This window comes from Gymnoscopelus braueri, assembly GCF_963280865.1.
Source record: "Gymnoscopelus braueri genome assembly, chromosome: 8".
Classification (NCBI taxonomy): domain Eukaryota; kingdom Metazoa; phylum Chordata; class Actinopteri; order Myctophiformes; family Myctophidae; genus Gymnoscopelus; species Gymnoscopelus braueri.
In genome coordinates, this window is record NC_137609.1 from 35,852,332 (window position 1) to 35,867,987 (window position 15,656).

The following is a 15,656-nucleotide window of genomic DNA, read 5'->3' on the forward strand; positions in this document are numbered from 1 at the left end:
TGCGGACTCCCCATCTCAAAACTATTTTATTATGTGCCAGGGAGGGACCTCGAGAAGCAAAGATTTGAGTTAGAAATGGTAGCTTGAAAATAAATATATACTCAAAGAATAGCCAAAGTATATGGTTTAAGTGTTTAAAATGATTGTGACTTATTAACACATTTTCATCCAATGTCTGTTGTATTGTCATCTGCCACTGTTAAGATGACTCAGGACAAAGAGACAAAGTATTCCTGGGACTTGTAAACATTGTGCCAATTCTCTATATTTTCTCAAATTTCGTGCGTACACTACATGTGCGCACCTGAATGACACTGTGTGTGTTTATTGTTAGTGTGTAGGTATAATGGTGTTTATGTGTGTTATACTGAGTGTGTATAGACGTAAGAGAGTGTGTTTATGTTTAGGTCTTATTGTGTGTGCATCCGTGCACATACTGTACACGTTAGTGTAAACTGTGTGTGTGTGTGTGTGTGTGTGTGTGTGTGTGTGCATGGTCTGTATTTCATTTCACTAACTGGCAGGCTGCACCATGTCTTTCCACACATACTTCTATATGGAGGACCAGTGGTATTTACATGAGCATGGCCAATTACACATTCTGTTTTCCTCTTTCTCTCTCCGTCTGTGTCTGTGTCTGTGTCTGTGTCTCTGTCTCTGTCTCTGTCTCTCTGTCTCTGTCTGAGATGTGTTACATCTCATACTTTCCCTGACTCCTAGTCTCCTACTTACATTTTATTTCTTTTACTTTCCTATATCCTCCTCTCTCTTCCCCGGACCCCACTTTGAGAACCACTGTCTTAGAATAGAGTTTGTGCAAAGTGAATGGTGAAGTCATGTAAGAATTTCTTAGAGCTGTGGTGGTGCGTGTGCGTCTCACTGTGTCTCATGTATTATTTGAAAGACCTCCATCAGGCCAAAGCTGTGCTACACTGAAAGTGCATTTTTGCATAATAAAGCACCCATCAGTAGGAGTGCGGTCAACCTCCGGTCCTGGACGCTGTGCTAATTCACTGTCACGATGGCTTCTTTACCTGGAGATGCTGGGTGCTCAAAACCAGCATCTGAAGAAGAAGAAAAGATCTTAAAATGTCTTAAACCCATTAAAACCAGGAAAGCATCTGTCTTTTTAGATTTTAGCTACCGGTATTCAAAAAGTGAAGTTTGCGTGTTGGTCAGAAAGTCTGTCTCAGAGGTCTTAAAATATTTAACTGAATTGAAAGTTTTTACATACGCTGAACTCAACACAGGGAACATCATCTTGTATTCTCTCTCACTTTCCTCCACCTTTTACGTCACTGGTGAATTATTAAAATGGACTTGTATAATGTCTTAAAGCTGACATTTGAAACATTTAAAAATGCAGGTGGCTCATGAAGTGAGGTTTGTAGAGTAAAAAAAAAAAAAAAAATGTAACCACAAAACAAACTGCCACGTCCTTCCTACGTCTGTCCCGTTGTGTTGAAATCAAACACTAACTCTCTCTCTCTCTCTCTCACAGATCTGTCCATGGCCAAGAGGAAGTTTGCAGAGTCTCTCAACGAGTTCAAGTTCCAATGCATCGGAGACGCAGAGACTGACGACGAGATGTGCATAGGTCAGTGGTTCTCAAACCTTCTCATGCCAAGGAGCCCCTAAATTGATATATATTTGGCCGCGGACCACATCTGAAAATGTTTTGTGCCAGGGACCCCCAGGAGTGAAGATTTGATTTACAAATGTTCGCTTTAAAAAATACATATGCAAAGATGTGCTCTAATTTTTAAGATTTTTCTAAAATAGCAGATCTACAAGCTCACAGCCCGGCACTCGGTGCCGTGCTGTGAGCTTGTAGATCTGCTATTTTTGAATAGCCAAAGTATGAAATATGGTTAAAGTGGTTAAAATGATTGTGACACTATATTAACTCATTTTGCTGGGGACCCTCTGGTACTCCCCCCCCCAAGGACCCCTGGGGGTCCTCAGACCCCACTTTGAGAACCAATGGGATAGGTGACCCAACGTCCATGTAAACCAATACAGTGTCTGAATCAGCATTATAACAACCGGTCCTAAATTATCCTTTTAATGAGATCTCTGCAGGTGAAATCCAATACACTGTGAAAGCCAATACACTCTGAATCAGCTCAATACATAGGGCTTTGTCTTTAAATAGCCAATGGACTGAGCTATTTTGTATTATTATTAGCCATGTACTGCTTTGTCCTTTTGTTGAATGAATAGCCGTTTAGTTTGAATATGTCTACATACTGTCTAGCTGACAAAAAAGTTTTTTCCCCCCCGTCTATATGCCTACTCACTCACCTTGTCCCTGACCCCTTTCCCCTAGTCACAGCAGAGTTCCATCACCAATCTCCTATCCATTTAAATGGCAAATGGTGCATTTATATAGCGCTTTTATCCAAAGCGCTTTACATAGATTGTGCATTACATTCATCCATTCACACACTCATTCATGCAGGAGGAAACCATGCAAGGCACCAACCTGCTCATCGGGAGAAATGAGGGGTTCTTGCTCAACGGCACTTCAACTCTAACTCTGGGCACGCCCAGGATCAAACTGGGAACCTCGCGGTTCCCATCTGGCCGCTCTACCGGCCACTCCTACCCCTGAGCCACTGCCGGCCCCATTTAAGCCCTGCTTACAGTGTCTCAAATTGATCAAGTCTTTGATCATTTTCAGTTTGAATCATAAATTCAGTCTGCTGAGCAGGTGACAGACTGTACCTTTCAGCGACAAGGTGATGATGAGAAATCACAAATCATTACTAGCCCGACGGAATACAGATTTTTGTGTCGGATGCTGATCCTGATTTTGGAGAGTATTATTATTATTATTACTATTTCGGGCCATGACTTGGGGCCAAGTCGTTCCATTTATATCGGCTATGCAGCACAAACGTTTAAGCGAAGCATAGCCAATCTGTTAAGCCGAGGGTTCAGGTTAGCCAATCAGTGATTTATCCTGCCCAAGCGGCACAATCTGTGAAACCGACGGTTTGGGTTGACCAATTAGGGAGGCCGATGCATACAATCTCACAAACACACACAGAATTTGCATGTCTTTCTGCTGACAGATGCAGATGTCCTTGGTTTTTCGGTTCGTTTATCCGTCCGAAGTGCCGTTTGGCACCGCACACCCCCCGATTTTACATGAGACACACTGGCCAGGTGTGAGACGATTCGGAGATTTGGTCAATTATAGTATAGATTGAAAATAATGAAAATGTTTACCTATGCCCAAAATAGGGATGCCAGGTTAAAAAATAAATACAATTTAAATAAAACCAGCAGTGACACATCAGCTGCATAAATGCAGATGTCTCTGTCGTCTCTGTCGGCTAGAAACCTCATGTCCAAAACAGTTACTTTACCGCGTTTCGAGCTTGTAGATCTGCTACTTTTGATGCTTTTGTGTGATGCTGTAGTATGATCACATAGGGCATTAATTTACAAAAAAAAACACAAAAAGTTAAAATATGGAGATTTCTGCCCTAGAGCAACGATGTATAAAATATAATAATACGTCTCCAATCTAGCTCTAGTCATTACCTTGTCGCTCAAAAGTACAGATGCCTCTGGTCATCTATGGCACAAGCCAATAAGCCATGGAGGACAAAAAAAAAATACTTTCATTTCCACGTCCATCTGTAATTTTACAACCTCGTAAATGTCATGCATTCTGGTCAGTAATCTGAGAGATATCATCTGACTCGGTCCGTTTAACTCAAAACCATTTGGCTTCTGTTGTTGGTCCAAGGTCCAGGCAGTATCCTGTCCCGTTGTGCTGTTTAATTGATCCAGAACACGACATAGGTTCAGCCAGAGATTTGATTACGTTATATGAGCTAAATTTAACGGCAGTTCTATTTTTTTATGCGTTCCTGACATAGTTTTAGTTGTTTGTTGCCTTTTACAGTGGGATACTGTGTGTGTGTGTGTGTGTGTGTGTGTGTGTGTGTGTGTGTGTGTGTGTGTGTGTGTGTGTGTGTGTGTGTGTGTGTGTGTGTGTGTGTGTGTGTGTGTGTGTGTGTGTGTGTGTGTGTGTGTGTGTGTGTGTGTGTGTGTGTGTGTGTGTGTGTGTGTGATCACTGGAGAATGGTCTGGGTTTTTATGTGTGTGTGTGTGGAGGGGGGGGGGGTTGTTCTTGTGTATGCTGATATGCACATTTGCGTGAATGCATGTATGTTCACTGGAGAGGTCACATACGCTTTTGCACGTGCCTGGAAAGCCAAACAATTTTTGTGCATGTGCATTCCTGTGTGTGTGTGTGTGAATGTGTCTGTGTACGATGACATGCGTGTGTGTGTGTGTGTGTGTGTGTATGTGTCTGCGTACGATGACATGCGTGTGTGTGTGTGTGTATGTGTCTGCGTACGATGACATGCGTGTGTGTGTGTGTGTGTGTCTGCTTACGATGACATGCACGTGTGTGTGTGTGTGTGTGTACGTGTCTGCGTATGATGACGTGTGTGTGTGTGTGAGAATCATAGCACAGGGCCCAAGCCATTTGAAATGGAAAGTCTGTCTCCAAAAACAATGCAGTCATACTTGGCCTGGCCCAGACTGGAGTGTAGGGGGGGGGGGGGGGGGGTTATACTGTACGTGTGGTAGCATGCTAGCAGAGAGAGTCCTCTCTAAATGAAGCCTCTCTCACAGTGCAGAGCTGTGCTGTGTCATGGCCCTGATTGGTCCAGTCTGTACGGAGGCCAGGGACACAAACAAAACACCCTCGTCAACAGGAGCGCTAATGCCAAACTATCTCTCTATCTCTCTCTCTCTCCCTCTCTCCCTCTCTCTCTCTCTCTCTCTCTCTCTTTCTCTCTCTCTCCATTTGTGTCTGTCTCACTTTCCACCTCCCCAACTTTTCTATTTGTCTCTCTCTCTCTGTTCCTTCTTCTCTTATCTTCTCTTGATCTGCCTATCCCACACTTGTCTGTTTTGTTGATCTCTCTCTCTCTCTCTCTCTCTCTCTCTCTCTCTCTCTCTCTCTCTCTCTCTCTCTCTCTCTCTCTTACACTCTCTTGCCTTGTCTGCCTTTCTCTTCTGTCTGTTCTGTTTGTTTTTCTTCCCCCCCCCCGCTGTCTCACTATCTCTCTCTCTCTGTCTAAACATGTCTGTGTCCCTCTGTCCCTCTGTCCTCTGTCCTCTGTCCTCTGTCCCTCTGTCCCTCTGTCCCTCTGTCCTCTGTCCTCTGTCCTCTGTCCCTCTGTCCTCTGTCCCTCTGTCCTCTGTCCCTCTGTCCTCTGTCCCTCTGTCCCTCTGTCCTCTGTCCCTCTGTCCCTCTGTCCTCTGTCCCTCTGTCCTCTGTCCTCTGTCCCTCTGTCCTGTGTCCTGTGTCCTGTGTCCTGTGTCCTGTGTCCTGTGTCCTGTGTCCTGTGTCCTGTGTCCTGTGTCCTGTGTCCTGTGTCCTGTGTCCTGTGTCCTGTGTCCTGTGTCCTCTGTCCTCTGTCCTCTGTCCTCTGTCCTCTGTCCCTCTGTCCCTCTGTCCCTCTGTCCCTCTGTCCCTCTGTCCTGTGTTTCTGTGTACAGCCAAGTCTCTCCAGGAGTTTGCAGGAGTGCTCCAGAACCTGGAGGATGAGAGGACCAGGATGGTGAGTGATGATGACACCCTCATGTTACTGATCATATTACTGAACATGTTGGCATGTTACTGAACATGTTGGCATGTTACTGAACACCCTATTGATCATGGTACGATGTCTCGTGGAAAGACGAGGCTCTCTTCTTTCCAAAAAAAACATTGTAACTGCGATCGTCCGTTCTGTACTTATCGGCAGTTGAATATAGCTCGTTTTCACCATGTATGTTATGTATTTTTATAAATCTGATAACATTGTAGCGGACGTGGTGAAAATGTTTTAGATGACGCAATTTGCGGGTGTATCCTTCTCTCGAAGTCGAGGCATCATTTATAGGTTGGCGAAGAGCGCCTTCTAGCGCAATCACAAAAAACCACCAGATGACGTAATATTATGTCATTGGCAGTCAAGCGTTGGATTTGAGATGACGTATGGCAGTCCAGTGTGTTAATAACATTAACCCTGTGTGTGTGTGTGTGTGTGTGTGTGTGTGTGTGTGTGTGTGTGTGTGTGTGTGTGTGTGTGTGTGTGTGTGTGTGTGTGTGTGTGTGTGTGTGTGTGTGTGTGTGTGTGTGTGTGTGTGTGTGTGTGTGTGTGTGTGTGTGTGTGTGTGTGTGTGTGTGTCTCCCCCCAGATTGAGAATGCCAACGACGTGCTCATCATGCCTCTGGAGCGGTTCCGTAAAGAACAGATCAGTGCAGCCAAGGTAAAGAAAGACCCCAACAGAAACATGTTTAGTCCTAAAATGGAGGTCAGGAGACATACAGTACATACCTGCTCCCTTCCTAATCTGTCTCTGAGAATCATAATCAGAATCAATCTTTATTTCTTTTTTTGTTTATTTATTTCTTTTGCAGGCGGGTCTGACCCGCAATCCCGCATCCTCCTACGCTGTCTCCCTCTCAGCTTTCTTACCGTCTGTCTCTCCTACGCTGTCTCCCTCTCAGCTTTCTTACCGTCTGTCTCTCCTACGCTGTCTCCCTCTCAGCTTTCTTACCGTCTGTCTCTCCTACGCTGTTGCCCTCTCAGCTCTTTCTGATAGTCTGGCTCAACCATGAAAAGGAGGACATACAATCTATTCAAAGCCCATCACATAATAAATAAACCATGTTGGACATGGTTTGTTGTTGCAGTCAACAACTTTCAACAATCAGCTTTTTCTAACATCAATAATAAATCTCTATTTTCTAGTGATATCCAGCTGTCACAGCTGGACGTCAACAAAGCAACCACACAATGGATGCACATGAGTCATGAAAATAGCACCAAGTAGCTATAAAAACATCTACGAGATGTACTATTTCTGGTGTGTGACACCCGTCGTGCAACTAAGTATAAATCAAGCTCCCGCTCCCATGCATGATTTAGTTAGCATTTCAATACTTAAAGCAGCACTATGTAACTTTCCTCTTCTGCCCCGGATTTGAACCCGCTTTCCTGTGCAAGTGCTGACATTACTAATAGAGCTTTTAATAGAGCCTGCCTGCTTGCTCAGGGGATAAATTGAATCTTGACCATCAGGTCAAAATTCTTCTCAGATAGCTGTGTCTAGGAGACATGACCTTTGACACGATCTAAATGTCTCATTAGAAGAGCAGGGAGACAAAATACCACCACCCCACTTGTATCAGTTATATTGTATTAACATACTCTACCACAGATTGGACAAAATTACATTGTATTCATTAAAAAAGTTGCATAGTGCTTCTTTAAGACGACTTATGTTATGTTTTAGTACATTTTTCTTCTTATAAAAAAAAAAGTCAAATGAGCTCCATTTCCTACAAAAGGACTAAGAGTGCTAATAGATTTGTCTATTTCCATGTCTAAGGACATTTGCCACCTGTTGGGTCCCGACCCAGTGTCTGAGATCCACTGTAGAGTGCAGAGCAAGGGGTCTTCAACGTTTATCAGGCCAAGGACCCCTTAGCTGAGAGAGAGATGAAGCAGGGACCCCCACTACATGTTGTATAAAATTGTGTTGCAGATTAAACCTTTTCATAGATTTCATAGATAGCTTCATAGACTTGTTTGACAGCACTATCACCAGTGTGTATGCTGGATTCCTGTTAATGTGTATTTTCAGACATTTAACCACGCCAATACTTAGTCATCTTCTTGACCTTTCACTCTGTACTTAGTCTGCTGTTTTCTCCCTCTACACCAAACCTTTGCGGAAAATAGCTCACAACGCTTCGTGTTGCGAGGCATTGTGAGCTTGTAGATCTGCTATTTTTGGCTAAAGTTCTCCTCAGAATAGGGATGTGAGGGTTCAAGTGGTTAATGTAAAACAAGAAAAAAAAATCCTATCACACATAGATTTGGCAGCCTCCCTGTAGAAGACCCCTGGTGTAGAGTAGACTACTGCATTCTTTAATGTTTCTAATCCCCCCATATCAGATCACAACCACCACATGTGACTGTGCTATCCCATCATTAGCCAGGCCTCGCAACAACGGGGGAGGATCCACATGCTATTAAACACGTTACTCGTTGTATGCGGTCCCATAATCCCACCCTCCTCGCCCCCTGGCAGGTCATTGTCTAATCGTAACACGGTGCAGCCACCGGATTAAGCAAGCAAACGCGTAATCTGCAGCGCTCAATTCGCCGGGAGCCTGATCTACAGTACTAATCCCACTTTAGCCCCACGTATTCCATGGTACAGTTACCCCTGGCACAGATTCACCTGCCGCAAAGTGCCACAGGGCACTGTGGTATTTTGGTGTTAAGGGGAATTACACGCTTGTGCTTGTTGCACCTGTTGTAGGCTCACTCCTCTTAATGCCAGCACCTCTAGGTGCTGGAACAAACAACAAGGGGGGGATATTCATTATGTAATGAAGCGTTCTCTTTCTCTGCCACAGTAGACTGACAAAGCCTTTCTCTTTCCGAGTTACCGTAGTGCAAGTTACCGTAGTGGTTCTCAAAGTGGGGTCCAGGGAACCTAATGTTTTTTTGTTTTTTTTCACTGAACAGAGAGAGAAAAAAATAAATAAGAAACAATAAAATACATTTTTTTACCTCCATTCCTCCATTCCTCTCTTCTGTACAGTCATTTCTTTTAAATACATTTGTTTGGTACCTAATGGTTTCTTGAGGGAGTTCCACATGGAACTTTGTAATAACTCTGAGAGTGTACAAATGGAACCAAATGGACCATTTGGTTCCATTTTTACACTCTCAGAGTAAAAAAAGAAAAGAAAAGAAAAAAGAGAACCACTGCCATACAAGCTCTCTGACCCCCTTGTCCTCCATGAATCAAACCTCCTTCCACATGTTCTCCTCCTTAACCGAGTCTGAACATTGTTCCGGTTAAAAGCTTCTACCTCTCATTTTATCTCTTACATTATACTCTACTTCTGGAACTTAACTGTACACTCTGCTGTTATCCTAATCACTGGAATAACCGTTTTTTGAAAAAAATATTTAAAAAATGTTCAAAAATAGCAGATCTACAAGCTCATAGTGCGGCACTCGGTGCCGCGCTATGAGCTTGTATATCTGCTATTTTTTAATAGCCAAATAAATCTAAAGTGACACAGATGCGTTCCATGTCTGCATGGGTTAAAGTTCTCCGTCCTGGTGAGGGTTTCTGTCATTTGGATACCATAGTGGCCATATTATTAGTAGATACTGTAGAATCTGCAATGAATGAATGAGTAAGTAAGTGTGGGGTGCAGTGATTGCTGGGATATGGACCGGGACAGTTGGCCTCCAAACCTTCAAAACCACGCTCAAAACCCACGTCTTCGATATGGCTTTCCCCAGCTAACTGCACACCCCCCCCCTGTCTCACCATTCCACTGTTTTTATTAGTCTAGTCTACTGAACTACAAACCAAGATCGATCCCCAGCCAAATGGTTTACAACCTCTGTCATCATTTGTGGATCAGGCTGGCTGAAAGGCGGAGGGATCCATCAGCGCTGAATGAGGGTCAACATAATATCAGTGGTGGAAAGTAACTAAGTACATTTACTTAAGTACTGTACTTGAGTATATTTTTTTAGGTATTTGTACTTTACTTGAGTATTTCCAATTTCCAATACTTTTACTTCTACTCCACTACATCTCGGAGGCAAATATTGTACTTTTACTCCACTACATTTATTTGAAAACTTCAGTTACTAGTTACTTTTCAGATATAAATTATTACATCATGAAACATACATCTACCAATTCAGCCCTATTTTATACCAAGGCAATTTGAAAATAGCCGATCTACAAGCTCACAACGCGTCGCAACGCGATGCGTTGTGAGCTTGTAGATCTGCTATTTTCAAATATTTAGTACTTTTACTTTTCATACTTTAAGTACATTTTGATGCCAATACTTTTGTACTTTTACTCAAGTACATTTTGAATTCTGGACTTTTACTTGTAACAGAGTATTTTTATATTGCAGTATTGGTACTTTTACTTAAGTAAAGAATTTGAGTACTTTTTCCACCACTGCATAATATCAAGACAGACGTTACACAGATTGAGCAAAATTGCCCTACGAATGATCAGCTATCAATGTGACTATATAGGCCTATAATTGTGTCCTTAACGACTAAATTGAACACAGCACGGATTTCCCGCAGTTGATTTACTGTAAGGCAGTGGTTCTCAAACTTTTTTAAGTCAAGGACCCCCAAATTAACACGTATTTGGCCACTGGGGGTCCTGTACAATAAATGTGGTGCTGCTCGGTCCAGTGGCACATGTTTCACAGCACGGCTCACTTGAGTTTAGACCCCCATCTGAAAAGGTTTTGTGCCAGGGACCCCCAGAAGAGTAGATGGTGTTAAAAAATACACATTTTTTGAAAATTATTCAAACGCTTTCAAGATAAAAAAAAAAATGACCAAAAATAGCAGATGTACAACAGATGACAGCTTTCGTTCGTAACTTTTGAGAGGCCCACTTACAGAGTCTGTAGATGGATACACACGCGCATGCACACACACACACACACACACACACACACACACACACACACACACACACACACACACACACACACACACACACACACGCACACGCACACACTCTCGATTGGCTACTATTATGAAATTAGAACTCTTCTGGTTCGCAGTCTATTGACAACAGTGGAAAGTTGAGGGTCTTTTTTTGGACCACTAACACTTCCACCTGATGAAGATCCACACCTGGATTGAAACATTGTCTGTCACTGTATGTTGAGTCACTGGATAATGATCTGTCCTGAAACATATCGTTGCTGTCAGGCAGAAACCTTGTATCTCCTTCAACTTTTTACAGTATGTTATTTTTTTATTAATGCCCTACTTCATCATACTACAGTGTCAGGCAAAATGTGCTGATCTACAAGCTTACAACGTGACGCGTGCGAGCTTGTCGATCTGCTATTTTTGCAATTTAAAACCAAAAGAAAAATATATAATAATAACTTTCTGAAAGTGGTTAAGTCTGTCTGTGGGTTTTATAAATATTGAGCCAATGAAAAGTATAGAGCTCGTGACTAAATAATAACTACATGCACTGGAACACAGGTTCTTTTTTTCCCCCCATTTCCTGAAAAGTATTGCTTTTGGACATACAAGGTTTCCACCCGACAGCGACTATTATACAGCAACATGATATTGTGATTGTGCATTAAAGCTTAATTTGTTCTAATTGAGGCAGCCTACTGTGTTTGTAATTTAATTACAAACACAGTAGGTTGCCACAATTGGTTCCTCTGATGTTAGTGTGTTGGTAACAGACTGCCACCCTGTGGACATGGGGAGAATTACCTTGACTTGACAGAATACAAGGGCATACAAAGTAGTTCATTTTATGTTTAAGCCTTGTTTCAGAAATAACGAAAATAGCGTATCTACAAGCTCACAACATAACATCATGACACATTGTGTGTGTTTGAATATTTTATAAAGAAAATCCAAAAAATAGGAATGCCTGGTTGAAAGTGATTCAAATGGTAAAAGTATTTAGTCATTTAAGGACAATTGGCTGGGACTGATCCAAGGACAATCCCTGTTTGTCTATCTTGCCCTGAAAAAATGTATACCGGTATGCCTAATAATTGTTATCTTTTCATTCCATCTTTTGTTTTAGATCAGTGATTCTCAAAGTGGTGTCCAAGAAGGACCCTCAGGGTTCCTTGAGGAGGTTTCAAATAGACCCTTACTCTGTGTGTGTGTGTGTGTGTGTGTGTGAGAGAGAGAGAGAGAGAGAGAGAGAGAGAGAGAGAGAGAGAGAGAGAGAGAGAGAGAGAGAGAGAGAGAGAGAGAGAGAGAGAGAGAGAGAGAGAGAGAGAGAGAGAGAGAGAGAGAGAGAGAGAGAGAGAGAGAGAGAGAGAGAGAGAGAGAGAGAGAGAGAGAGAGAGAGAGAGAGAGAGAGAGAGAGAGAGAGAGAGAGAGAGAGAGAGAGAATTGGACAGTACTTCATGGTGTTTCACAGTGTCAGTGTACAGAGCTCTTGTTGTTTAGTGTGGAATGTTCATCATGACTGATGCCTTCTGCAGCTGTGCAAAGCTCTGAGAATACTACTTCCTGTTCATGCTGGACACCCATGAAAGACACAGGACTCATGTAGGCTACTGGGCTCACAATCTGTAAAAAATACATTTCATGAATGAATGAATTAAATTGCTAAGAAGATACATATAAAGTAGTAACATTTTAATATGTAGTAAAAATGTAAATATAGATAGTGCTGAAAATGAAAATAATGTAATGACATTTAAGCAAGTCAGTTGGGCTTCTTGCTGTATGTAAATGTTCTCCAACATCAGAGGAATTGAAAAAAGCAGAGTTAGTATGTTCACTTCATCTTCAGTTGATGTTCCTGTAATGCATGCAGACCACAAACTGGCTGGTCACTTTAGGCTGTGTGTCCAGCGAAGCTTTTTTCCCTGAGCGCAGCAGCGTATGTTTTTAATAGTTTTCAATGGGGAGCGCCCGCGTATTAACACTAACGCTGGGAACGCCACGCCGGTCGTCTATTCTTCTCTGCAGGTGCACGTCTGGCCGTTTTTTGTCTGCTAGCCGGGAGTAGAAATATTCTCAACTCGGGGCGATTTGGAAGTGTTTTTAGGTCGAGCGCCTTGCGTGTTCAGCTGGGAAGAAAGAAACCACTAGTTTGGTTATCAAGCATAACAGGATGGTTTCTTCAGCCAGGAGGAAGGAGGTGTGTCTCTGTTGGGACACGGTGGAATTTGAGTCTGAGAAAGTGTCCAGCTGCGTGGCTCAGTCTGTCCATCTGGTTCTGTTGATGTACATGATGAAAAACAAGACCACCTGGCTTCCATGTGGACCTCTGACGTCATGTCCATGATGTCATTGTTCCCCCAAATATGGAGGGCCGGTGGATCTGCGATGATGAATTTACAACATGTGGTACAATATTCAGGGTTTTACTTGGCCTACTGGCTGGCCTACTGGTGCTCAAGTGGGTATCCGGGGACCCCCAGGGGTCCTTGAGGGGGTTCCAAGGGGGGGGGTCCCCATCTAAATGATTGGTAACTCTGTGAGAGCGTACAAATGGAACCAAATGGACCCGTAAGGGTCCATTTGGTTCCATTTGTACGCCCTCAGAGTTATGGGGGTCCATCCATGGCTTAGTAAACTGGGGGTCCTGCACAATAGAGGTGGTGCTGATCGGTCCAGTGGTAGTATAGGGTGAAGGAAACACATCCAGAACCCATGATCAGTGGTGGAAAGTAACTAAGTACATTTACTCAAGTACTGTACTGAGGTACTTTTACTTTACTGGAGTATTTTCAGTTTTCAGTACTTCTACTCCACTACATCTCAGAGGCAAATATTGTACTTTTAGTCCACTACAATTATTTGAAAACTTTAGTTACTTGTTACTTTGCAGATATAAATTATTACATTATAAAACATATATTAACCACTTTAGTCCTATTTTATACCTAGGGTAATTGAAAATAGCCGATCTACATTTTAGTACTTATACTTTTGGTACTTTAAGTATATTTTGATGCCAATACTTTTGTACTTTTACTCAAGAATTTTGGACTTTTACTTGTAAAAGAGTATTTCTATATTGCAGTATTGATACTTTTACTTAAGTAAAAAAATGTTGTACTTTTTCCACCACTGCCCATGATGCATGTTTCACGGCACGGCTCGGCTGTGCTCAGCTTTAGCTTAGTTCACTTTAATTAGAGACAAACGACACACCCTGCCTCCCCAGCCGCCCCCCCCTGGGTCAGCTCTGTTCAAAATAATGTCCTATTGTTTGATTAGCAGCTGTTCACCCAGTGGATTCATCCAGGCTCCATATTTTGGGACTGATGGAAATATTGAGACACTGGGAGGTTTTATTCACACGCTTCCACAGCCATGTGAAATCACCAGAGACACTGTTCATGGTTTCCATTCAGACAGATGTTATTATTAACTTCTGTTCGATGGGCACTAATTACATTGTTATTTGTTAAAAACTGCAATTCTGTAAGTTTAATCACGTACAGTAAGGCTGAATTATACTTTGTTGCATGAACTACAAAGGTGTCTCGTGGGAAAAATCTTCCGATCTACAAGCTCACAACGCGTATTTGCAACACGTTGTAAGCTTGTAGATTTTTCACCGCATGACACTTGGTGTAGGACAGACCCTTAAATGAAGCATTGTGCAATAGGCCTAGGGGCCCTATTTTCGCCGGTGCCTTACCCATTATCCCTAAACTTCTATGCCATTTTTTGCTATTTTTAAAAATATTTTCAAATAGTTCAACTAGCCGATCTACATCGACACGTTGTGAGCTTGTAGATTGGCTATTTGAACTATTTGAAATGTTTTTAAAAATAGTAAAAAATTGCAAAAAAGTTTAGGGATAATGGGTGAGGCACTGGCGAAAATAGGGCCCCTAGGCTTTTTGGAGAATTTCTGCCTATAATGACATGCCTAAACTAGTACACAGACACCAGGTTGACAGTGGTTTTAATGTCCTACCGGGGATTCTAACCCGGGTCTCCTGTCTGGGAGACCAAACTTATACCGCTCTTCAAAGAGGGAATCCCCACTTGTTAAGGGGAGATGTCGCGCGTATATGAGCTTGCCAGTAGGTGTCCTACCCTCCTACCCTACCTCCGGTGTCTACATTTCTCAATGGAAGAGTAGGGAGGCCACCTATATTATATTGTATTAACATACTCTACCATACAGATTGGTTACATTTTAATTTTATAGTTTAGCTTTAAAGATGTCAGTGTCGATTTGTTTTTTATTTTTTATTATATATATTTTTTTGTGTGTTTTTTTTTTTATTAATTTTAAATATTTCTTTAATAATATATATATTCTAATGTGTATACTTTATTTATTTATTTTTGACTTGTTTTCATTTTCCATTGCAATTGTGTCTTATTTGTTTGTATTGTCCTTTATGTTAATGGTACAATAACATACCAGGGTTGTGGCTCTTTCGAAGCGGGAACTTTGGGGGGGGGTGGTGGGGGTGGTAGGGGTAACATACACTGTTTTTGTATGCTTTTTGTGATTGACCTGTATGTGAAGATGTAAAATAAAGAAACCTTGAAAAAAATAAAAAATAAAATGTCAGTGTCGGCCGGCTGGGTTATACAGTTAGTAGGCTGAACACTTGTGTCCCCAAAAGGATACCATGATTCTGATTCTGACCCTACTGGTTTTGGTGATGCCATGTACACACTACAGTATATGCCAAAAATCTATTTAGTGTATTGCCGTGAAACTTGCTAAGTGCATACATGCCCCCGACAGATGAACCCTACTGAAACTTAAAGTTTGGATCTTTTCTGTCACAGGAAGCAAAGAAAAAATATGACAAAGAAACAGAGAAGTATTGCACAGCGTTGGAGAAACACATGAGCCTGTCAGGCAAGAAGAAAGAGTCACATCTACATGAGGTGAGTGTCTCTGCGTGGTCCCGGGTCTCCCTTCAGTCATTGCTGTGTCCTTGGTTGTTTATTGTTGCATACATGGCTGCTGGGTCGCAAGACAAATTTCAGTGTGAACTGACAATAAAGTATTATCGTATCGTATCGTATCGTATTGGTGGAAGAGCGTTATGCTTCATTTATGCTCTGTGGTACAAC

The 15,656-nt window shown here is 42.2% G+C and overlaps 1 protein-coding gene across 2 annotated transcripts in view; it reads left to right on the forward strand.

The window, feature by feature from the left end:
* The window catches only part of LOC308091143 (rho GTPase-activating protein 26-like), a 154,896-nt gene that overhangs the window by 78,716 nt on the left and 60,524 nt on the right, over nt 1-15,656 (forward strand). For both annotated transcript variants that reach the window (XM_080436523.1, XM_080436524.1), the window contains exons 2-5: nt 1,502-1,597; nt 5,533-5,594; nt 6,217-6,288; nt 15,366-15,467. In XM_080436523.1, the coding sequence (XP_080292649.1) occupies nt 1,502-1,597; nt 5,533-5,594; nt 6,217-6,288; nt 15,366-15,467 (332 nt within the window). The remainder of the gene's footprint in view (nt 1-1,501; nt 1,598-5,532; nt 5,595-6,216; nt 6,289-15,365; nt 15,468-15,656) is intronic.